General features: G+C 41.5%; 1 protein-coding gene across 1 annotated transcript in view; it reads right to left on the bottom strand.

The window, feature by feature from the left end:
- The window catches only part of ATLIG4 (DNA ligase IV), a 35198-nt gene that overhangs the window by 12514 nt on the left and 3464 nt on the right, over positions 1-19220 (bottom strand). The window contains exons 7-12 of the mRNA XM_059605412.2: positions 18971-19042; positions 13927-14006; positions 13798-13835; positions 13704-13710; positions 13370-13531; positions 11813-11888 (exon numbers count right to left, since the gene is read on the bottom strand). Coding sequence (XP_059461395.2) covers positions 11813-11888; positions 13370-13531; positions 13704-13710; positions 13798-13835; positions 13927-14006; positions 18971-19042 — 435 coding nt within the window. The remainder of the gene's footprint in view (positions 1-11812; positions 11889-13369; positions 13532-13703; positions 13711-13797; positions 13836-13926; positions 14007-18970; positions 19043-19220) is intronic.

Genomic DNA, 19220 nt, shown 5'->3' with positions numbered 1-19220 from the left:
AAAGACTCATACAAATAACAAGATAATTTAATAAAACTTCAACGCCGGTCGAAAACTCGTCGAAAACTGCAACAACCAAGATTTGATCGGATCTCGCCACAAAACACCAAGGTCAGTTGGATACAACAATCACTAACAACAGATGTGATCGGGTCTCGCCGCAAAACACCATGGCCGATCAGATACATCGATCACCAACAACTAAGATTTGATCGGATCTCGCCGCAAAACATCAAGGCCAATCAGATACAACAATCACTAACAACAGATGTGATTGGGTCTCGCCGCAAAACACCATGGCCGTTCGGATACATGGATCACTAACAACAGATGTGATAGGGTCTCGCCGCAAAACACCATGGCCGGTCAAAAACATCGATCACCAACAACCAAGATTTGATCGGATCTCGCCGCAAAACCCCAAGGCCGGTCGAATACAACGATCACTGACAACAGATGTGATCGGGTCTCACCGCAAAATATCAAGGCCAGTCGGATACATCAATCACTAACAACAACAATCACATTCCATGATCAACCAACGAGTTTCGCCAGAAAACAACTACTGAAAAATAAAATAAAATAAAATAAAAAACTTCGTCAGAGCTTTGCCGGACACAGGCTGGAAATCGCCGAAACTCGCTAGAGATAGACAAAACATGCCAGAGAGAGGCAAAACACGCCAGAGACACAAAAAACCAAGTCGAAAAATTGCTGAGAAGACAAAATATTCCGGCCACTCCAAAAACAGCAACAATAGAATCAAACGATGACCACAGACCAATGTTTCAACAACACAAACACCCACACCAGCAACCTTTTTTTTTTTTTTTTTCCTGATGTCCACTGCACCACACTAGCCACCTTACACCAAACACTACAAACTACGCCGGCCACCACAGAACATGCCGACCAACAAACCCAGAAGCCGTCAGTTGCCAACACACCAAGAAGACGTCACTAACAAAGACTATTTTTTTTTTTTTTTTCGTAACAATGAACTATTAGGGCACTGCCCGTGTGGGCACTACGCCCACATGGGCGGTGCTGCCAATAGCAAAACACTCACCAACAACAGAACAAGATTCAACCAAAACAAAAAGAGCGGAAAAAAAAAAAACTACAAACAAAACAAAAGAACCAAGGATTTAAAACCCTAAGGCTTTGATACCATGTTAAAGTTTGTATGAACGGTTTAGACACAAAAGGCGAAGACTATTATATTATTCAACTTCTCTTTAATCTAATACAAGCATCTTATTATATAGAATTAGGGAAATACCATATAGACCAAACTACCCCCAAAACCCTAATGACTCAAACCCTAACTCTTCTAACACTTTACAAGCGGTGTAGAAATACCTTCACTCAATACCTTGCCTAGAAATGCTAGAAACTACACTTTTATCTTACTTTGTTGATGCAGCACTCTCAATCAGCCATTGTTAAAAAAAAAATTAAATTAAATTAAATTAAATTAAACAAAAATAATTCAAGGATTGATTAGCAGTGCCACATCAACAAAGTTGGATAAAAGTGTGGTGTATAGCATTATTCTATCTCAAATAAAGAAACATTCAGCCTTAATATGCTTGCTCCTTCCATAAAATATAGTATTAGAGTAAATATGAACAACAGCTTGATTATCACAAATTAACTCACTAGAAGTGTGACTCATTGCCCTATCTCAGCTTTTGCATTTGATCATACTAACAATGTCTCTTTCTTACTGTTATACCAAATTATCTTCTAAAAAGATACAGTACCATGTAGTAGATCTTCAAATCTATGGAAGAATCTATCCAATCAGTTTCGATAAAGCCTTTTACTCTAATTTGCCCATTCGCCCTATACAATATTTGAAGACCAAGGACTCACTTTAGATAGCGAATATCCAGTCTAAGGATGATAAGATAATTTCAGCTTCCAACTAGTTGAAGACATCTGTCAGGATCCCCAAATAATTCTCCTTCATCCTTCGAGAGTTTTTGATTTGAATCTATATGAATCAATTGGTCGAGAACCCAACAAACTAGCTTCTTCTAATAGATCAAAAACATACCTCTACAATAAACTAAAACCCTATTCCTAGCAATATAAACAAAGTATCTTAGTTTACCCTAGTCATTGGTATGAAACCGGTGCTGCAAAAATTTTCTTAATCAAATCCTAGTAATCATAGTATCATCCACACACTGATAAGAATGTAACTTGCATCAGAATGTAGTGGAATACTAAATGTTTGAATCAAATTTCAAGTTATCTATTGCACTCCCTAAATACGGTTGTTTTCACCTTTCCCTTATAGTACTTGTATGCTATCAGTCATTATGGAATGCTTGGGTTTCAAGGGTTGTTCCCCTTGCTAGTGTAAAGTAATAAAAATTTGAAAAAACCGCACTTACTGGAAGCAAATGGAATATTTCAAAGCATCAGGTACATAGACACAACACAATGTCTCAGTCTCAAAGGTGGCCCTCGAGTCCAGTTGCTTTTGGCTTGTACCAAAATTGAGAGAAGTCTACACCATCACACTAGGAAGCAACAAAGTTAAAATTGATTTACTCCAACAATTGATCAATATCCAGACTTCTCCACTCGAGTACCAAACTAACCTAACCCAAGTTCACATAGCATTAAAGAACAACTTGCAGATAAAGCATTGCAATCTTCAAACCTGCACACACAAGCACAGACACACAAAAAGCCGCATGTGTGTGATCGTTTGTTATTTGATATTGTGTTAGGACTCTTCGCCATACCTTTTGGATGTGAATTTGAGATGGTACCTGGAAAAGTCATTGGTCCCATCAATGTGATGAGATGAATTTACCTCTACAGTAAGGAGACATCAAAGAACTTTTAGAACCCATTAAGAAAATATGAAATAACATTAACAATTGGGCTCCTTTTCGGCAAATGAACTTCTTTTAGGGGAAATTAAACTAAGCTAGCAAAATATGCCTGAGCATTTTCAATAACATCTTTTTTATACACACACACACACACATATATAAAGAATGAAAGGAAATCCTTTTGCCGTCAATAAAACCTTTTAATTGGCATAAAGATGCTTGGGACATTTTGATTGTAAAATCATCTTAATGGGTAAGTATAATGAAAAACAGGACAAGGCATAAAGCAAGGGAAGGTAATAACGAAGTAGACCATTTGGCAGTCTTGGTTATCAATTCAAAACCTTGGAACCGAGTGTTTCCCCAAGAATCTCATTCTAATATTTTGTGCAGGACTTGATGAATAAACCTAGCTTGAGCTTGCATCCATCTAAAATCCTTCATATAAAGGACAATATCAGGAAGCTTTGAAAACAAGTAATATTTTATCAAGGCATGGCTCTTTTTCAAGCAATTTTTTTGTCTATATGCTCTTCGCTTATCAGAAGAAACTGAACAACGACAAGCTACCTAAGCAAGTTCTTGGCATCTCCTACTTGATAGATCAACAAAATATTGTTTCACAAATTTTGATGATTAAATCAAATAAAGTTTTGTGGACCCTCCTTTTTCCTTGTTCACATCTTAACAGCCTCAATTACTAACCATATCACTTGTAGCCAAAGGAAAGGATGAATCAGACAAGCCTTCTAGGAATAGGAGGTCTGAAGTGAAATCCTCTAATGCAACTTTCCCATGCAGAATACCCCTTAAACAAAGGATAAAGCTTTCAATCTAATTAAATAGGGCTTAGAATTCATTATGAGCTAGCTAAACCTTCTAAAAGTTGGAAAGAATATACAAGAATATGCCCATGTCATCTTTAAATAGAGAAATATAGCCCATTACCAAAATTCCAAAACTACCTTACATTTTTATGAAATTAAAGACAAAAACAATGCGTGGGTTCTGTTAAATCACCACTTGTCTCAAAAGCTTAAGCTGATAGGAAGAGGTATATTTGAACATTTAATTTATACTTTAACACTCTCCCTCACATGTGGGCTCAAACTCCCTTTTAATAGGTGGGCCCAACGCGTGGAATATTTAATTTAAATGGGAGGTAATTTGATGAAGTCGGTGTTCGAGCTCAGGACCTTTACTCTGATACCATGTTAAATCACCACTTGTCTCAAAAGTTTAAGCCGGTAGGAAAAGGTTTATTTGAACATTTAATTTATACTTTAACAGGGTCTAAGCTATTTTTAGATCTGATTCTAGATATTCATGAAGTATAATTTATCTTTTATTGATACAAACAAAACTTTTGTCAACTTCTATTCCAAACATGCCAAAAGTAGCAGGTGCATGTAAACAAAGATAATGTATAATCAACCAGATAAATGATGCAGATCCTCTATCAGTCTAGTAAGGCAACAAATTGTTATAAATTCCTCCAGAAATGCCTGATAGATTCCATTACTACCAAGTCAAATACATTTCTACTTAGGAATGGTATCGGTCAAATCGGTGTCGGTATAGGTATTTTTGCCTAACAAACCAAAAAGTCGGTTAAGTCGGTTAATTAACGAACTTCGTACAGACAAGAACAAATTTCGACTATATCTGTTAAGTCGAAGTTCGTTAAATGTCGGTCACTTAAGACTGCATTTGGGATTGCGATTTCGCAACAATAATCTGCATTTTTAAAATATATCACAAAACGTAAGACATTTGACATTGCGATTTAAAAAGCATTTAATCTAAAATAGGAAAAAAAATTTGCGATTTCAATAAGTAAGCTAGGGGGTGCTTATTTGAAAAAGTACGAATTTAAACCAAAATCACGATTTAGAATAACAAGTATTTGATAAAAAAAAAGTACTTTTTAACATGGTTTACCAAACATCTTTGCGATTTCAAAAACGCAATTTTTAAAATCGCACTTACTGAAACCGCAATCCCAAACAGACCCTAAGTCGGTTAGTCATGAGCTTTTTATATTGGGCCAAGCCTATTTTTAAAGGCAAAACAGGATTGTTTTTGGGCACAAATGGTTTTTTTGGGGCTAACCAAGTGTTTATTGGACATTTTTTGGGCTAAATGGATGCAAAATAATTTTGAGGGCCAAGGTCGGTTAAGTCGATTAACGGACGAAATAAAAATTCTACCACCTACCAAACCAAATCGTCCAAACAGTTTTTTTATTCCGACCACCGGATGTCAGTAGACGGTCGGTAGCAGTTCAGTGGTGGTCGGTAGGCAGCAATCAGATATTTTGCCCACAATTTTACTATTACAAAGGGTTGGGGGGGGAGAGAGAGAAATGAATGGCAAAGAAATTAAAATAAAGAAACTCCCTCGAGCTAACCTTAGTAAAACAGCCGATTATATTCTATTCTAGCATATGTTTTGTCCACAAACTTACAAATATGACTTCATATACAAACCTAAGTTCTAGCGAAAGGCTGGAGTGGTGGCATTATGGCGGGAGGGAGATTGTGGTCAGTGGAGGCGAAGGAGTTTGAACTGTTGGTGAAGAGAAGGGCTTCAGGGGTAAGGCTTTTCGAGAGGAGCAAAGGGAAACAAAGGTCAATCTTCATTAAGTCAGACGAGTTAGAGTGGTTGATCAGAAACGTGGAGGTGCTGGTGACTGTGGACACTTCAGAGGTGCTCTAGGATCAGTCCAGAGCAGGTTATCCACGGTTCATTGCGCAACGTAGATCAAACAGGCATGGGAACTTTCTGACGTTGGAGAAATTTGAAGGGAGGCGAAGAAGCGGTTTGGTCCTCATTCCAGAAGGGCGTTATGGGCAAGGATGGGAACGTTTTATTTCGGAGCTTTATATAGCAAGATCGTCCCTTTGTGATACCAAGGAAGAAAAGAAAGTTCATGAGGGGAAGGAAAGGAGGAGCTACGCTGAGGTCCTAGGGCTGTCAGGTAACATGGAGGAGGAGTGCTTTGGTTCTTTTCCAGAGCCGGTGGCGAGAGTGCCCAGTTGGTTGAAGGATTCCTCATTAGCAAAGGAAAAGCTTGTTTTAGGCTCGAGGAAACCAGGTATGCGACCAAAGTCGCCTGCGACAAAGAGAGCTCAGTTGCCGGAGAGGTCTCAGAAGCCGTCGAGGTACCAAAGCAAAGGTAGAAGTCAGCTGGACAAGAAGAACAGTAAGGAGATAGAAGAGCCAGCAGTCAAGGCACCGGCGAGTGGAATTCAAGCGCGGGAGAGGTCGCCTGTGACGAAGAACCGTACTGTGCAAGCGCTGACGGGACGAGGAGTGGTTGAGTGTCAGAATTAGTCCCATACCGGTGTAAGCCTTGAGCTCCGTAACTGCAGGGAGACGTTGGAATGGCTGAAAAAAGAAGTTCACGTGGGTTTGCAACGTCTGGAGATGGCTCTCTTAAGAGCAGAGGCAAGTGGGCCAAGACAGATGGAAGAGAATAATGGAGTTCCGGTCCTTGAGGTCAGGCAGAGGGAGGAGCTGGTGGGGAATGGCCCAAGGCTTGAGAGTGGCCCTCCTTTGGTTCCATCGGGTAGTTTAGGTATGGGGAAGGGCTGGGATGTTAAAGTAGGCTCACGGCCCATGAGACTCTTTAAGTCTAATAAGAAGGTCTATGCGGTTAAGTCTAAAATGCGTGTGGATTCAGGCATGGGTCAGTATAGCCGAGGGGAAGCGAACTCTTAAGGAGAAAAAGAAGCTTGCTGTCCACACGGTGTCCACGAGTGGGTCGTCGATGGTCCGGAAGGGAGGTCATGCCGGAGATCCGGAGGCGTCGTCATCGGAGTCTTTGGTGGCGAGGTCGCCGGTAGCCGTGGTTGGTCCGGACGAGGACACTAGTAGCCGGGAGGAGGTTCACTGTGAACATTCCGACAAGGAGGTTGTGTTGGGTACCACCGAAGAGATGCAAAGTACACCGGCAAAGTCTCTGTTGGCCCTGGGTCCGGCAGGTTCGTCCCAATCTTCAGAGGTAAAGGTTTCGCCAGGGATACCCTTTGCTGGGATAGTGGGGTCAGTGTCGATTCTGGGTTTTGGAGAGGCGGGGACGCGAGCCTTTGCCAGTGTTCCTATGCTATCGCCAGGGCTATCGCCGATAGCCCAGAGTGGCCCTATCGAAGTCTTGGATAATCTCGTGGAGCGCGCTGGAGTCCACTCTAACGGGGAGAAGTCTTCAGAGCATGCCAGTGCTCCCCAGAGTGCGCCGTTGATGGGTATGTTGGTCCAAGGTTCGGCACACCCGGCCCAGTTTGTGAAAGAGAAGTCTTCGCCGATGGTGCAAATCGTAGAGGCAGTGGGGGCAGCGCCGAGAGTGGGTTCTGGCAGTGTGGGGATACGTGTTCTGCCTAGTGAGTCTCCTATTCAGCCGGAGTTGTTGTCGCAGGTCAGTGGGGGGGAAGTTCTGGTTCCTGCACCGATCGAGGCTAATGAGTTGGTGCCGTGGTCGCAGGGAGATGAGTTTCAGGTAGGTTTGGAGGCTTGTGAGGGGCTGGGCTTGTTGCAGAACACTAGAGACATAGCTGATTATTCTGCTGGGAAGATGGGCAGGGAGGTTAAGGCTCGAGATGCAAGCACAGATTCTTGTGAGGTCAGTATGCCTTCTCCCTTGAAGTCGTACGGGCCTAATGCTGGGGGTGTGAAGGGTTACTCGGATTGGGTAATCCAGTGTGCTAATGAGATTTATCCGATTATGGGGATCTCTTATACGGGTCACAAGTTACAATTGCTTGCACTTTTGACCTTCTTGGAAGAGGAACGTAGGAATAATGAGATGATCTTGAATACAAGCAGTCGGGTTAAGGGTAAGAGGGAGATCAGGAATTTGAAGTGTTCTGTGAACTATGACACTAAAGGGGCGAGTTCAAGTCGCGGCAATAGGAAGGGGAGGGGGCAGGTGGTGGCATTATGAAGTTAAATATACTTTCTTGGAATGTGAGAGGGCTGAATAGGAAGGATAAACGTCTGAGGGTGAGTAATATGCTCAGGGATTGGAAGGCTGATATTGTCTATCTTCAAGAAACCAAGATTCAGGAGATGTCTCACAGTATAGTCCGTAGCTTATGGGGGAGGAGTCATGTGGATTGGTGTTGTTTGGATTCTAGCGGGGCTTCGGGTGGTATTTTAATTATGTGGGATAATAGGGTGGTGGAGAAGGTCGATGTTTGCGTGGGGTCTTACACTTCGGCAATATCTTTTAGAAACAGTGGAGACCATTCTGTTTGGGCTTTTGCTGGGGTTTATGGTCCGAATCTCTATAGGGACAGGGGGCTTCTTTGGGAGGAGTTAGCCGGTGTTATTAGTTGGTGGGACATGCCTTGGTGTATTGGGGGTGATTTCAATGTCACTCGCTTTCCCAGCGAAAGATCGGGTGATGCTCATTTAGACTCGTCCATGATGGAATTTTCGGATTTCATTTCGGATCAGGGGCTCATGGACCTTCCCCTGATTGGGAGTTTGTATACATGGTCAATTTCAAATGAGCCCCCCCTATGGTCAAGGATTGATCGGTTTCTTATTTCCCCGGAGTTGGAGGCCCGGTGTCCAGGGGTTAAGCAAAAGAGGCTCTCCCGCCTGTGCTCGGATCATTTCCCAATCTTACTTGAGATGGGGGAGGTGTCAAGAGGGAAAAGGCGTTTAAGTTTGAGAACATGTGGCTTAAAGCAGATGGTTTTGTGGCCCAAGTGAAACAATGATGGGATTCCTATGTGTTTCATGGTTCGCCAAGTTTTGTGTTTGCTTGGAAGTTAAAGGCCTTAAAGCTGAATTTGAAGATTTGGAATGAAGAGGTTTTTGGTAACCTTGATAGGAATAAGAGGACGCTTCTTGAAGAGCTTCGGTTGTTGGATACGAATGAAGAAAGTAAGGCTTTGGAGGAAGAGGAGGTTAGGAGGAAGGCGGAAGTGGTTCGAGAGCTAGAGAATTGCACGCTATTGGAGGAGGTGAGTTGGAGGTAGAAGTCCAGGGTGATGTGGTTGAAGGAAGGAGACAAATGTACTAAATTTTTTCACTCCATAGCTAATTCTAATAGAAGACACAATTCTATGGATTCTCTCATGATTGGGGACAGCATCTCTTCAAATCCGACCGAGATTAGCAAGTATGTGGTTGAGTTCTATCAAAGACTTTTCTCGGAGCAATGTCACTGGAGGCCTATGGTAGATGGTATCTCCTTTGATTCCATTTCGGAGGAGGAGGCTAGATAGTTGGAGAGAGACTTCGAAGAGGAAGAGGTAAGAAAGGTAGTGTTTAAAATGAATGGCAATAAGGCGTCAGGTCCTGATGGGTTTTTTATGGCTTTCTTCCAAGTTTGTTGGGAGGTGGTGAGGGAGGATGTCATGAAGGTGTTCAGTGCTTTTCATGCTGGGGAGAGGTTTGAGAAGAGCCTTAATGCCTCCTTCATTTCGCTAATTCCGAAGGTTCCCGGAGCTACTAATCTCAGAGACTTTCGGCCTATTAGCCTTGTGGGAGGTATCTACAAGATTATTGCAAAGGTATTAGCTAATCGATTGAAGGCTGTGCTGGATAAGATCATTTCTCAGTCCCACAGTGCCTTTATTAAAGGTAGGCAGATTCTCGATCCTGTCTTGATTTCTAATGAATGCATAGACAGTCGGCTGCGTTCTGGGGAGCCAGGGGTTGTATGCAAAATGGATCTAGAAAAAGCCTATGACCATGTGAATTGGGGTTTCTTGTTATACATGCTTAGGATAAGTGGTTTTGGTGGGATTTGGTGTTCTTAGATTGAACATTGTATTTCATCGGTGCGGTTCTCGATTCTGATCAATGGTTCGCCTAATGGATTCTTCAACAGCTCCAAGGGCTTAAGACAAAGGGACCCTTTATCTCCTCTGTTGTTCGTTTTTGTGATGGAAGCTCTAAGCAGAATGATTTCAGCGGCAGTGAACGGGGGTTTTATTGAGGGGTTTCAGGTCGGTAATATTACTACTTCCCATCTTTTGTTTGCGGACGATACTTTGATTTTTTGTAATGCTATGCCCACCCAGCTTCGGTATTTGCGGAGTGTGTTTCTGTTGTTTGAAGCCGTTTCCGGGTTGAAAGTTAATTTGGCCAAGTCGAAGATAATTCCAGTGGAGGATGTGGTGCAAGTGGCCAGGTTAGCTGGTATTCTGGGGTGTGGGGTTGCTTCCTTGCCGATTAGGTACCTTGGTTTGCCGCTGGGGGCCTCTTGCAAGGCTAAACATATTTGGGATGGAGTTATTGAGAAGATAGAACGTCGGTTGGCCGGGTGGAAAAGATCTTATCTGTCAAAGGAGGGGAGAGTCACGCTTATTAAGAGTACTCTTGTCAACTTGCCGACGTACTATTTGTTGCTCTTCCCCATTCCGGGTAGTGTTGCAAAGAGGATTGAGAAGTTGCAACGGGATTTTTTATGGGTAGGTCTAGGCAATGAGTTCAAGTTCCACCTGGTGGAGTGGGCGAAGGTTTGCACCCCGATTAAGGAGGGAGGTTTGGGTATCAGGAACCTTAGGGTTTTCAGTCGCGCCCTCCTAAGGAAGTGGTTGTGGCGCTATGGGTTAGAGAGAGATTCTTGGTGGAGGGCTGTGGTGGAGGCGAAATTTGGTAGTCTTTGGGGAGGGTGGTATTTCTTGGAGCCGGGTGGTCCTATGGGGGTGGGGTTGTGGAAGAACATCAGGAAGGGGTTGGCCACTTTCCAAAGGTTTACTCGATTTGAGGTAGGGGAGGGGTCTAAGGTGCGCTTTTGGCACGATCTGTGGCGTGGTGATTTGGCTCTCAAGCATGCTTTTCCAGGTTTATTTAGCATTGTCTGCGCTAAGGACTCTTCAATGGCAGAGCATTTGGAGGTGCTGGATGGCTCTAACCAGTGGAATGTGAGCTTTTCTAGAGAAGCTCATGATTGGGAGGTGGAGGTGTTGGCTTCTTTTTTCCAGGTGTTACATGCTGCTCAAGTGAGGCGAGGGTATAAAGATAGGTTGTGGTGGAATTCTTCCAAAAGAGGCCGATTCAAGGTCAAGCTCCTTTACGCTGCCTTGGCGAGTCCTGTTGGGGGAGGATTTCCGTGGAAGAGTGTGTGGCGTACCCAAGCTCCTCCGAGGGCGAGTTTTTTTGTGAGGTCGGCGGCTTTGGGTAAAATTTTGACCCTGGTCAATCTCAGAAAGCGACGAGTGATTGTGACAAACAGGTGTTGTATGTGCAAGAAGACCGAGGAGAAGGTGAACCATCTTCTCCTTCATTGCGAGGTAGCTTATGCTTTGTGGAGCACCTTTTTCAGTCGGTTTGGGTTGTCTTGGGTGATGCCGAATAGGGTTTAGGATTTGCTCGCTTGTTGGTGGTCTTCGAGGAGGAGGGGGAGTGCCGCGGTATGGAAAAGGGTGCCTACGTGCTTTTTTTGGTGTCTATAGAGGGAAAGGAATAATAGGTGCTTTGAGGATTTGGAGGGGACTTGGGAAGACATTCTAGCCTCTTGCTATCAAATTTTGTATCTTTGGACCGTTGCGCATGTTTTTCCAGTTTCAATTAGTTACGATGATTTTCTTTTTCATTTTTCTCCTTCTAGTTAGGTGATCCTATTGTATACTCCCAGTGTACCTTGGGGCGCCTTTACGCTTTTTAATAAAACTTCTTATTTCTTATCAAAAAAAAATATATACAAACCTAAGTTGAAAGTCAATAATAGAAAGATTGGAGTCCCCTATGCCCAATAGAAAATCTAAAAATGCCCATGAAGAAAATTAGGAAAAAAACTTGTTGGGTTTTGCAAAGGGGGTGGGAGGGAAGACGATATGCCAATTCTACTTCGAGAGTCCTATAATGCCCAAATATGAAATGCAAAACAGAGCATATTCCATGCTTAATAACTAGCTACTTAGGCTTATTTGGACCTGTAGCTAAATAATGACCAAAGATATACTTTTGCCCCTAAATACATGAAAGATATAGCTGACCTATTCTCAACGGTTTCTTTGAAGAACCTTTCAACATCATCCACATTATGAGCAATATGTGACCAACAAGGTTCCCCTGCATCAGCACAAATAAGACAGCAAATCAACCCATAAATATTCAGAGAAATGTCAAGATAAAGATTCAATGGAGTGCTTTGGCAAGAAGCGGAGGACAGGCTTACCCTTTGAGATAATCACCACATCAAGAACCAAGAAAGAAAATCACCACATTATAATTTGGGAAATCAAGAGACCAGAGTAGTCACAGTCCACAGTTGATGCAGGTTAATCCCAAATGCAACAAATTTTTTTGATGAATAACAATTCATTAAAAATAGAAGGCAAAGCCCTCGTACACGAAAAGTATACAAGAAAAACAACCACCCTAAAGATGTCTGGAATCTAAAAGGTTAACATTATATAAGGGCATGTTCTGTAGAGTTTTGTAAAACTTTATTCATTTGTCAAATGCTGAAAATTCTTCTCAAACATCAATTAACCAAACGAATTTGCAGATGCAGCACCCACCAATAATATACTTTCCAAAACATACCACAAAACTCTTCTCAAAACAGAACATTTTTCAACAACTAAAACACATAATACTTTTCAAAAAATAGTTACAATTAACTTCCGACGGCCACCATGATAATTACCATTAACTTCTAATGGCCCTACGGTGGCTGGGATGAACTTCTGGCGAACCCGTGCAGGTCACCATGAACGTCCAGCTGCCCTACAATGGCCGCCAAGAACAACCTAAGGCTCTACAGCGAGGAGCTTCTGGCAACCAAGTGGTGGCCACCAAGAATTTCCAATGACCCTATGGTAGCTCCAATGGCCGTCATGAACTACCGATGACACCATGGTGGCCGCCATGAACTTTCGGCAACCTCACGATGGCCGCCAAGTCTGTCAAGCAGAGACTCAGCGGTGACAGCCACTAGGCGACCACCACTGTGGAGTGTAAACTGCAATAATTTTTCTTTTTCTTTTTTTTTTTTTTTGGAGAACACTCCTCAATTTTTTAATTTTCAAAAACACTTCTTAAATCTTACCAAACAAATTTTCATTAGTGGACCCCACATACAACACTTTTTTCAATTGTGGCCCAACCAAATCAATTATCAACTTTTACTTTTTCAAAATCCAAAACACTTCTCAAAAATTTACCAAACTGACCCTAAAATATTCTATGAACATCAACCCAATCGAAGAGAGATCTAAAAAAAGATGATTTTATATAAAGCATATATATGATTTTATATAAAGCATATATATATAACCATGAAACCACCCACTGTCCAATGAAGCCAAAAAAAGGAAAGAACCAGCACACTAGTAACGAGAAATGGCATGACGCGCCTGCAGGCGCCGCCTAGAGAGAGAGAGAGAGATGTAATTCTTATAAAAGTGCATAGAGCTTCAAAATGTTAGTATGAGAAAATCCCGAATGCATCCACTGACTATTATCAATGATGATAAATATTCATGCATGAGAAAAGTTTCTACTACATAAGATTTAATTAATACATAATCTCAAGTATCAATTTTTACCAGAAGGGCAGTGACTATTTAGACCAAGGTCACCATTAGGTACTAAGATTTCCAAACGACCCTTCAAAGGCTTCAAAACTTTCCGCAAAAGCTCATGGCGCTCCTTCAAGCTTTGGTGAATTACACTGGTATCCCCAACATAAAGAATATCAAATGCAATATCTAACAAATCTCATGTCAAGATACAACAAGCAATGATAACTAATTACTTGCAAGTTTCATTTTCCAATTTGCAGGGACACTCGTCTAAATCTTTTTCTGCCATCAAAATCAAATCAAGGTGCCTAAATTAAAGGCTGGACCTGGACCTTGAAGTCCGGCACAGAAAGGATACAACACAACTGCATCAGAGTTTTTAACAAAAAATAAATGAGTGTCCACATGTAAAGATCCAATATAGAAACAGGGAAAAAAATCGAAAAGAAAACCTGTCGATCACTGTCTAGTCCATCCTTTGCTGCCTTGGCTGTTAACAAGAAAACATCATTTAAAAATGCATATGCTACTAGGCATGAAGACAGTAAAAAGAAGCTATTGAGTCAAAAAGGTACAAAAACCTATTTCCTGATTTGAACCAAACTCAGCAAAGCGGTTCAAAGATGTATCCCAGACCAACATTTCACCATCAAGTATACACCTAAAAAAATACAAGGGGGGGAAATAGAAATTATAAGAGATACAAGAAGTTTCAAAGCTAACAAACCTACTCCATTTGTTTATCACACCGAGAACATACTATATACTCTGAGGATTTATCAAATAAAAGCATCAAATGGATACTTAATATCAATAAGACTGAAGAATGCATATGTTCTGTAATTTTGGGTCTCACTCATGCTCCATTACATAGGAAGAAAGGTAGACTCATTCATGCCAGCCTGACCACCTCATTGAAAATGGGCTCTTCACTAAGAAATGTTAGATGGGCCCTTCACTATGAAAGGACAAAGTCAATATTGAGTTGCTGATAGTCTTTTCTTGAAATTTCATGGTAACAAAACCACATCTCCCATTATTTATGTTGGTGGCAGTTGATTTACTACTATTAGCTTGGGTGAGATATCATCATTGAAAGAGTAACTTAGAGTATGTCACCACTTTCTACCAAGCCTTTCTCTCACACACAAAGCGCCAAAGCCATTTACCTAGGAGAGCATGATTGAACGTCCGCAAGTTCCGAATTCCCAACCCTCCCTTTGAGAGCGGCTAACAAACCTTGGACCAGCTAACCAGGTGATATTTGAACTCTTTGTCTAGCTCACGTTGGAGCTTCTCAATCCGATTTGTAACACTTGTAGGGAGAGGAAAGAGGGACATCAAATACGAAGGCAAATTGAAAAGTGTGCTCTGAATAAAGGTAACCCTACCACCCTTAGACAAGTACATCCTCTTCCAACTAGCCAACCATCACACTATCTTTTCAATAACACCATCCTAAATGTGTTTAGCCTTGTAGGAGGCCCCCAAATGTAGGCCAAGATACTTCACAAACAAAGAGGAGACCCTACAACCTAGAATACCAGCCAACCCTTGCCTAAAATCTAAACACAAATTGGATCGTACTCAGAGTTCATACAAGCTAAGAACTCATAAAATATGTTCCCCATTTTCATCTTCTTAATCTGGACTGCATCTACAGCACACTCGATCTGCAAGGTCTAATAATGATCCAACTCCTACCACAAACCACAAAGTTCATAAAAGTAATTAGCTACAAACCAATCACCTTGGATTGTTACATATGTTCCATGTATCCGTCGCTTCAATTAATAACTATGTGTTCCATCCCCCATTTTTAGTATGTTTAAGTTGCTGCATCTCAAACCTCTTTGATGTGAGGAGAAACAAATATCCCTGACTAATCTCCGATAGCATAGTATAATAACCATGGCATAATCATCAAATTCTCGGCCTCCCACTTGTCATAAGAAGGATCATCTAACTTAGGTTCATATATTTTCCCATTCAGGTATCCCATCTTTCCTCGACTCTTAATATATAACATAACGGACTATGACCAAGAAAGGTAATTGAGCCCACCCAACTTCACATTGTGATTTGGAGAATTGGATTTTCACTATGGGAGGTCACCTGACTCTCTATGCCCTTTTTGTGAGTTTTTGAGGTCTGGTTCGTTTCTGACATCTTGAGTTCAAGAGAGGTTAAAGAATAGCAAAATGAAACACTAGAATTCAACCATCAAAAAACAAAGGCAAATTCCCCTTTTTATCTTTTTTTTTTTTTTTTTTTTTTTAACTGCTCTAAACGACTTGTCGTTTAATGAAGGTTACCTTCCATTTTTCCTCTAGCTAAACAACTTGTCGTTTAGGTCCATTCTGTAGTACATGTCATTTTGTTCATGGCTATAAGATGAGTCTTCATATTGAACAACATGTCATTCAGTCTCTCCTCCACCATCAATGCACATTGCCTGCGTAAGACTTCGTCGTTGCATCGAAACACCGTGATTTTGCTAGAAAAAACCTTAGATCACCGTCAAGCCTTCGCACCCTCATACAATCAGCTATGTCCACCCACACTGGGAAGGATGGTAGTTGATCCTCACAGAGACACCAATGACCCATTTGACTGGAACAGGGTGCTACTGGCACAGAACAATGTGGAAAGCACGCTAGAACAAACCCACATTAAACACGACTTCAAATTATAATAGGAAGTTTCCATCTTCAACACTCTAGGCTAGCAGGAGCTACTAAGTTGCTTACAGCATCATCTGAAGACATTTTTTTTTTATAAATAAGTAATTCATTGAAAAGCGCAGAGGGGCGCAACCCTAGTACACAGGAAGTATAAAAAGAAAGGCCCCACTAAAGGCAGAAAGAAAAACATAAAGATAAAAATTGAGACACAGTAGAAAATTGAGGCACACTAAAAGCGTCGGCCAAATGGAACAGAGTTTGAATCAACACCTTTTTGAGCTCTTCCATTGACCTTTCTTGATCTTCAAAACATCTTCCATTCCGCTCTCGCCAAATAATCCACATGACGCACAGTGGTGCAATTCGCCATACCTCCTTAGCTAAAATATTGCATCGCTAACCGCGCCAACAGGCTAACAAATCTACCACTCCTCTAGGCATGACCCAAGTAACAGCAAAAAGAGAGAAAACCATACTCCATAAAGCTCAGGCCACTTCACAGTGAAGGAGAAGATGGTTTACAGACTCACCACTGTGCTTGCACATATAACACCATCCCACCACAATAATACCTCTTTTACACAAATTATCCAAGGTCAAAATCTTTCCAAGAGTCGTCGTCCACACAAAGAAACCAACTCTCAATGGAACTTTAACTTTCCATATACTCCACGGGAAAGAGGATGTCCCCAAGGAAGAAAGCTTACGAAAAAAAGACCTGACCTCAAAGATATGTCGTTTAGAAGGAGTCCACCACATACAATCCGACACCCCCATGTGATTACGGAAAGCATATAACTTCCCAAAAAAAGCCATCACCACCTCTACCTCCCAATCCTGTACTGCCCGTGAAAAAAGAACATTCCACCATTGACTAGATGCATATGATCCCTAACCCATTCCTCCTTATTACTCGCAATTCAAAATAATGCAGGAAATGCTTCCTTTAAGGACTGATCCCCGCACCAAATATCGTGTCAAAATCTAATGTGGGAGCCATCTCCTACTCCAAAGGTAATAAATTTTGAGAAAACTTCCCACCCTCTCCGAATATGTTTCCACACCCCAACTCCATAAGGGCCCTCCACCACCTTGGTACACCATCCACCGTTCATACACCCATACTTAACTTCTACTGCCAACCTCCAATACGCTTCCCTTTCCGTTGCATATCACCATAACCATTTACCCAATAAAGCGAGATTGAAAGTGCGCAAGTTTTGAATTCCTAAACCACCATCTTGCATGGGAAAACAAATTTGAGCCCATTTCACTAGATGGAACTTGGACTCCTCATTTAGACCACCCCACAGGAAATCTCTTTGTAGCTTCTCCAATCTATTCGCCACACTCATAGGAATAGGAAATAAAGACAAGAAATACGTAGGGAGATAGGACAAAGTACTTTTGATAAGTGTAAGCCTCCCACCCTTTGATAGATACATTTTCTTCCAACCTGCCAATTTCCTTCCCATCTTCTCGATAATATCATTCCAAATGGTGGTAGACCAGTGAGGCGCCCCCAGAGGAAGACCCAAATATTTCATAGGTAATCTTGCCACCCTACACCCAAAAATGTTTGCCAGCCTATCAATATCCTCTACCTCACCAATTGGAACAATCTCTGACTTTGACAAGTTAATTTTCAGCCCCGAGACCGCTTCAAAACATAGAAAAAGACACAGCAGATATCTGAGATGTTCCTCATTGGCCCCACAAAGAATCAATGTGTCATCAGCAAACAGCAAATGTGAGACACTGAGACCAGGATTGTTCCTTGATCCCATTGAAAAACCAGCCACAAGACCACTAGCTTCAATAGCCTCCATCATTCTACTTAGCACCTCCATCACAATAACAAACAGAAAAGGAGATAATGGATCCCCTTGTGTTATACCCCAGGAGCTACTAAAAAAGCCTGAGGGTTCTCCATTAATCAAAACTGAATATCGTCACTTATGCTTCCCTCCCTCCTCTTTCATGTGTTCAACAAGATACTATACGGCTTGCTAGAGCTACTAAATGATTACAGCATTATCTCCCAGACATCAATGGGAACACACCAACTAAAATGATTTCTGGTAATCATCAATTAAGCCTCCCCTCTCTCCTAGGCAGGAAGATACTAGGCCTGTTGGAGCCACTAAGTGATTACCGCGTCATCTCTGAGACCACAATAGGAACTCACCAACTAAAATGACCTCTGGTCATTGTCATTTTGCTTCATCTATTGAGAATTTTCCAAGAGGATAAAAAAAAGCATTTACATATATGGGGCTTCAACAAGTCATTAGGAAACATTTGCACAGACTTTGCAAGTCTCCCTGGTAACCATATAAACTGGATTACTTTGGTCGTATTGTTGTGTTATTTATAAGGATAATAAATAATATGAATGGACAAATACAAGGACCTACAGTCATTTTCCATACAATCATACTACTAATTGGACAATTGGAAACCACACATGTCATGGAAAAGTTTCTTTTTCTAAGTGGACGAAGGTTGGTCTTCTCAAAATTCATTCATTGAGTAATCTTCATGAAAGCTGGTGATAATTCATCATGTTTCAACCCAAGAAGCCCTGTGGCCATTCGGATTAAGGTATGACCAGAGAAGGGCCAAAGCAGGCATGATACTTAGAATGGCTCTTTCATTTCCCTACAAGTGGTTCATTCACAAATCAAACAAGTTTAGAGGTACAAAGCAGCTCTGCTCCTTCTCTCAAGGTGGTTAGCCTTTGTTAAGACTCTATCCCATCTGTTGGACAGATAGTGCCTCTTTTGAAGTACATACATAACTAGTGAAGCGACACAATAACTTAACTACTTCACACAAGTGTAGTTTAAGTAAGACTTAGATGGCAAATACAAGAAAATGCAAGAAAAATCAACCCAAAATAACACGAAGATTAAAATAACAACTTCACATGAATACATACCTATCAGCCAGAACATTTTGTATGATAATGTCCGACATCCCATGCCCATACTCAGAGTGATCAAGAAAGTTCCTGCAGAACAAAAACTACTTGTGAATCATACCATCCCAAAGAACATATTGTTAAATCACCACTTATCCAAAAAGCTTAAACTAATAGGAAGAAATGAATTTAATTATTTAACCAATATTCTAATACTCCCCTTCACGGGTAGGCTCAAACTCTCTTTTAATAGGTGAGGTCCAACACA

The sequence above is a fragment of the Corylus avellana genome, chromosome 9 (genome assembly GCF_965113065.1).
Source record: "Corylus avellana chromosome 9, dhCorAvel1.hap1.2, whole genome shotgun sequence".
Lineage (NCBI taxonomy): Eukaryota > Viridiplantae > Streptophyta > Magnoliopsida > Fagales > Betulaceae > Corylus > Corylus avellana.
This window is presented reverse-complemented; position numbering and strand designations above follow the sequence as displayed.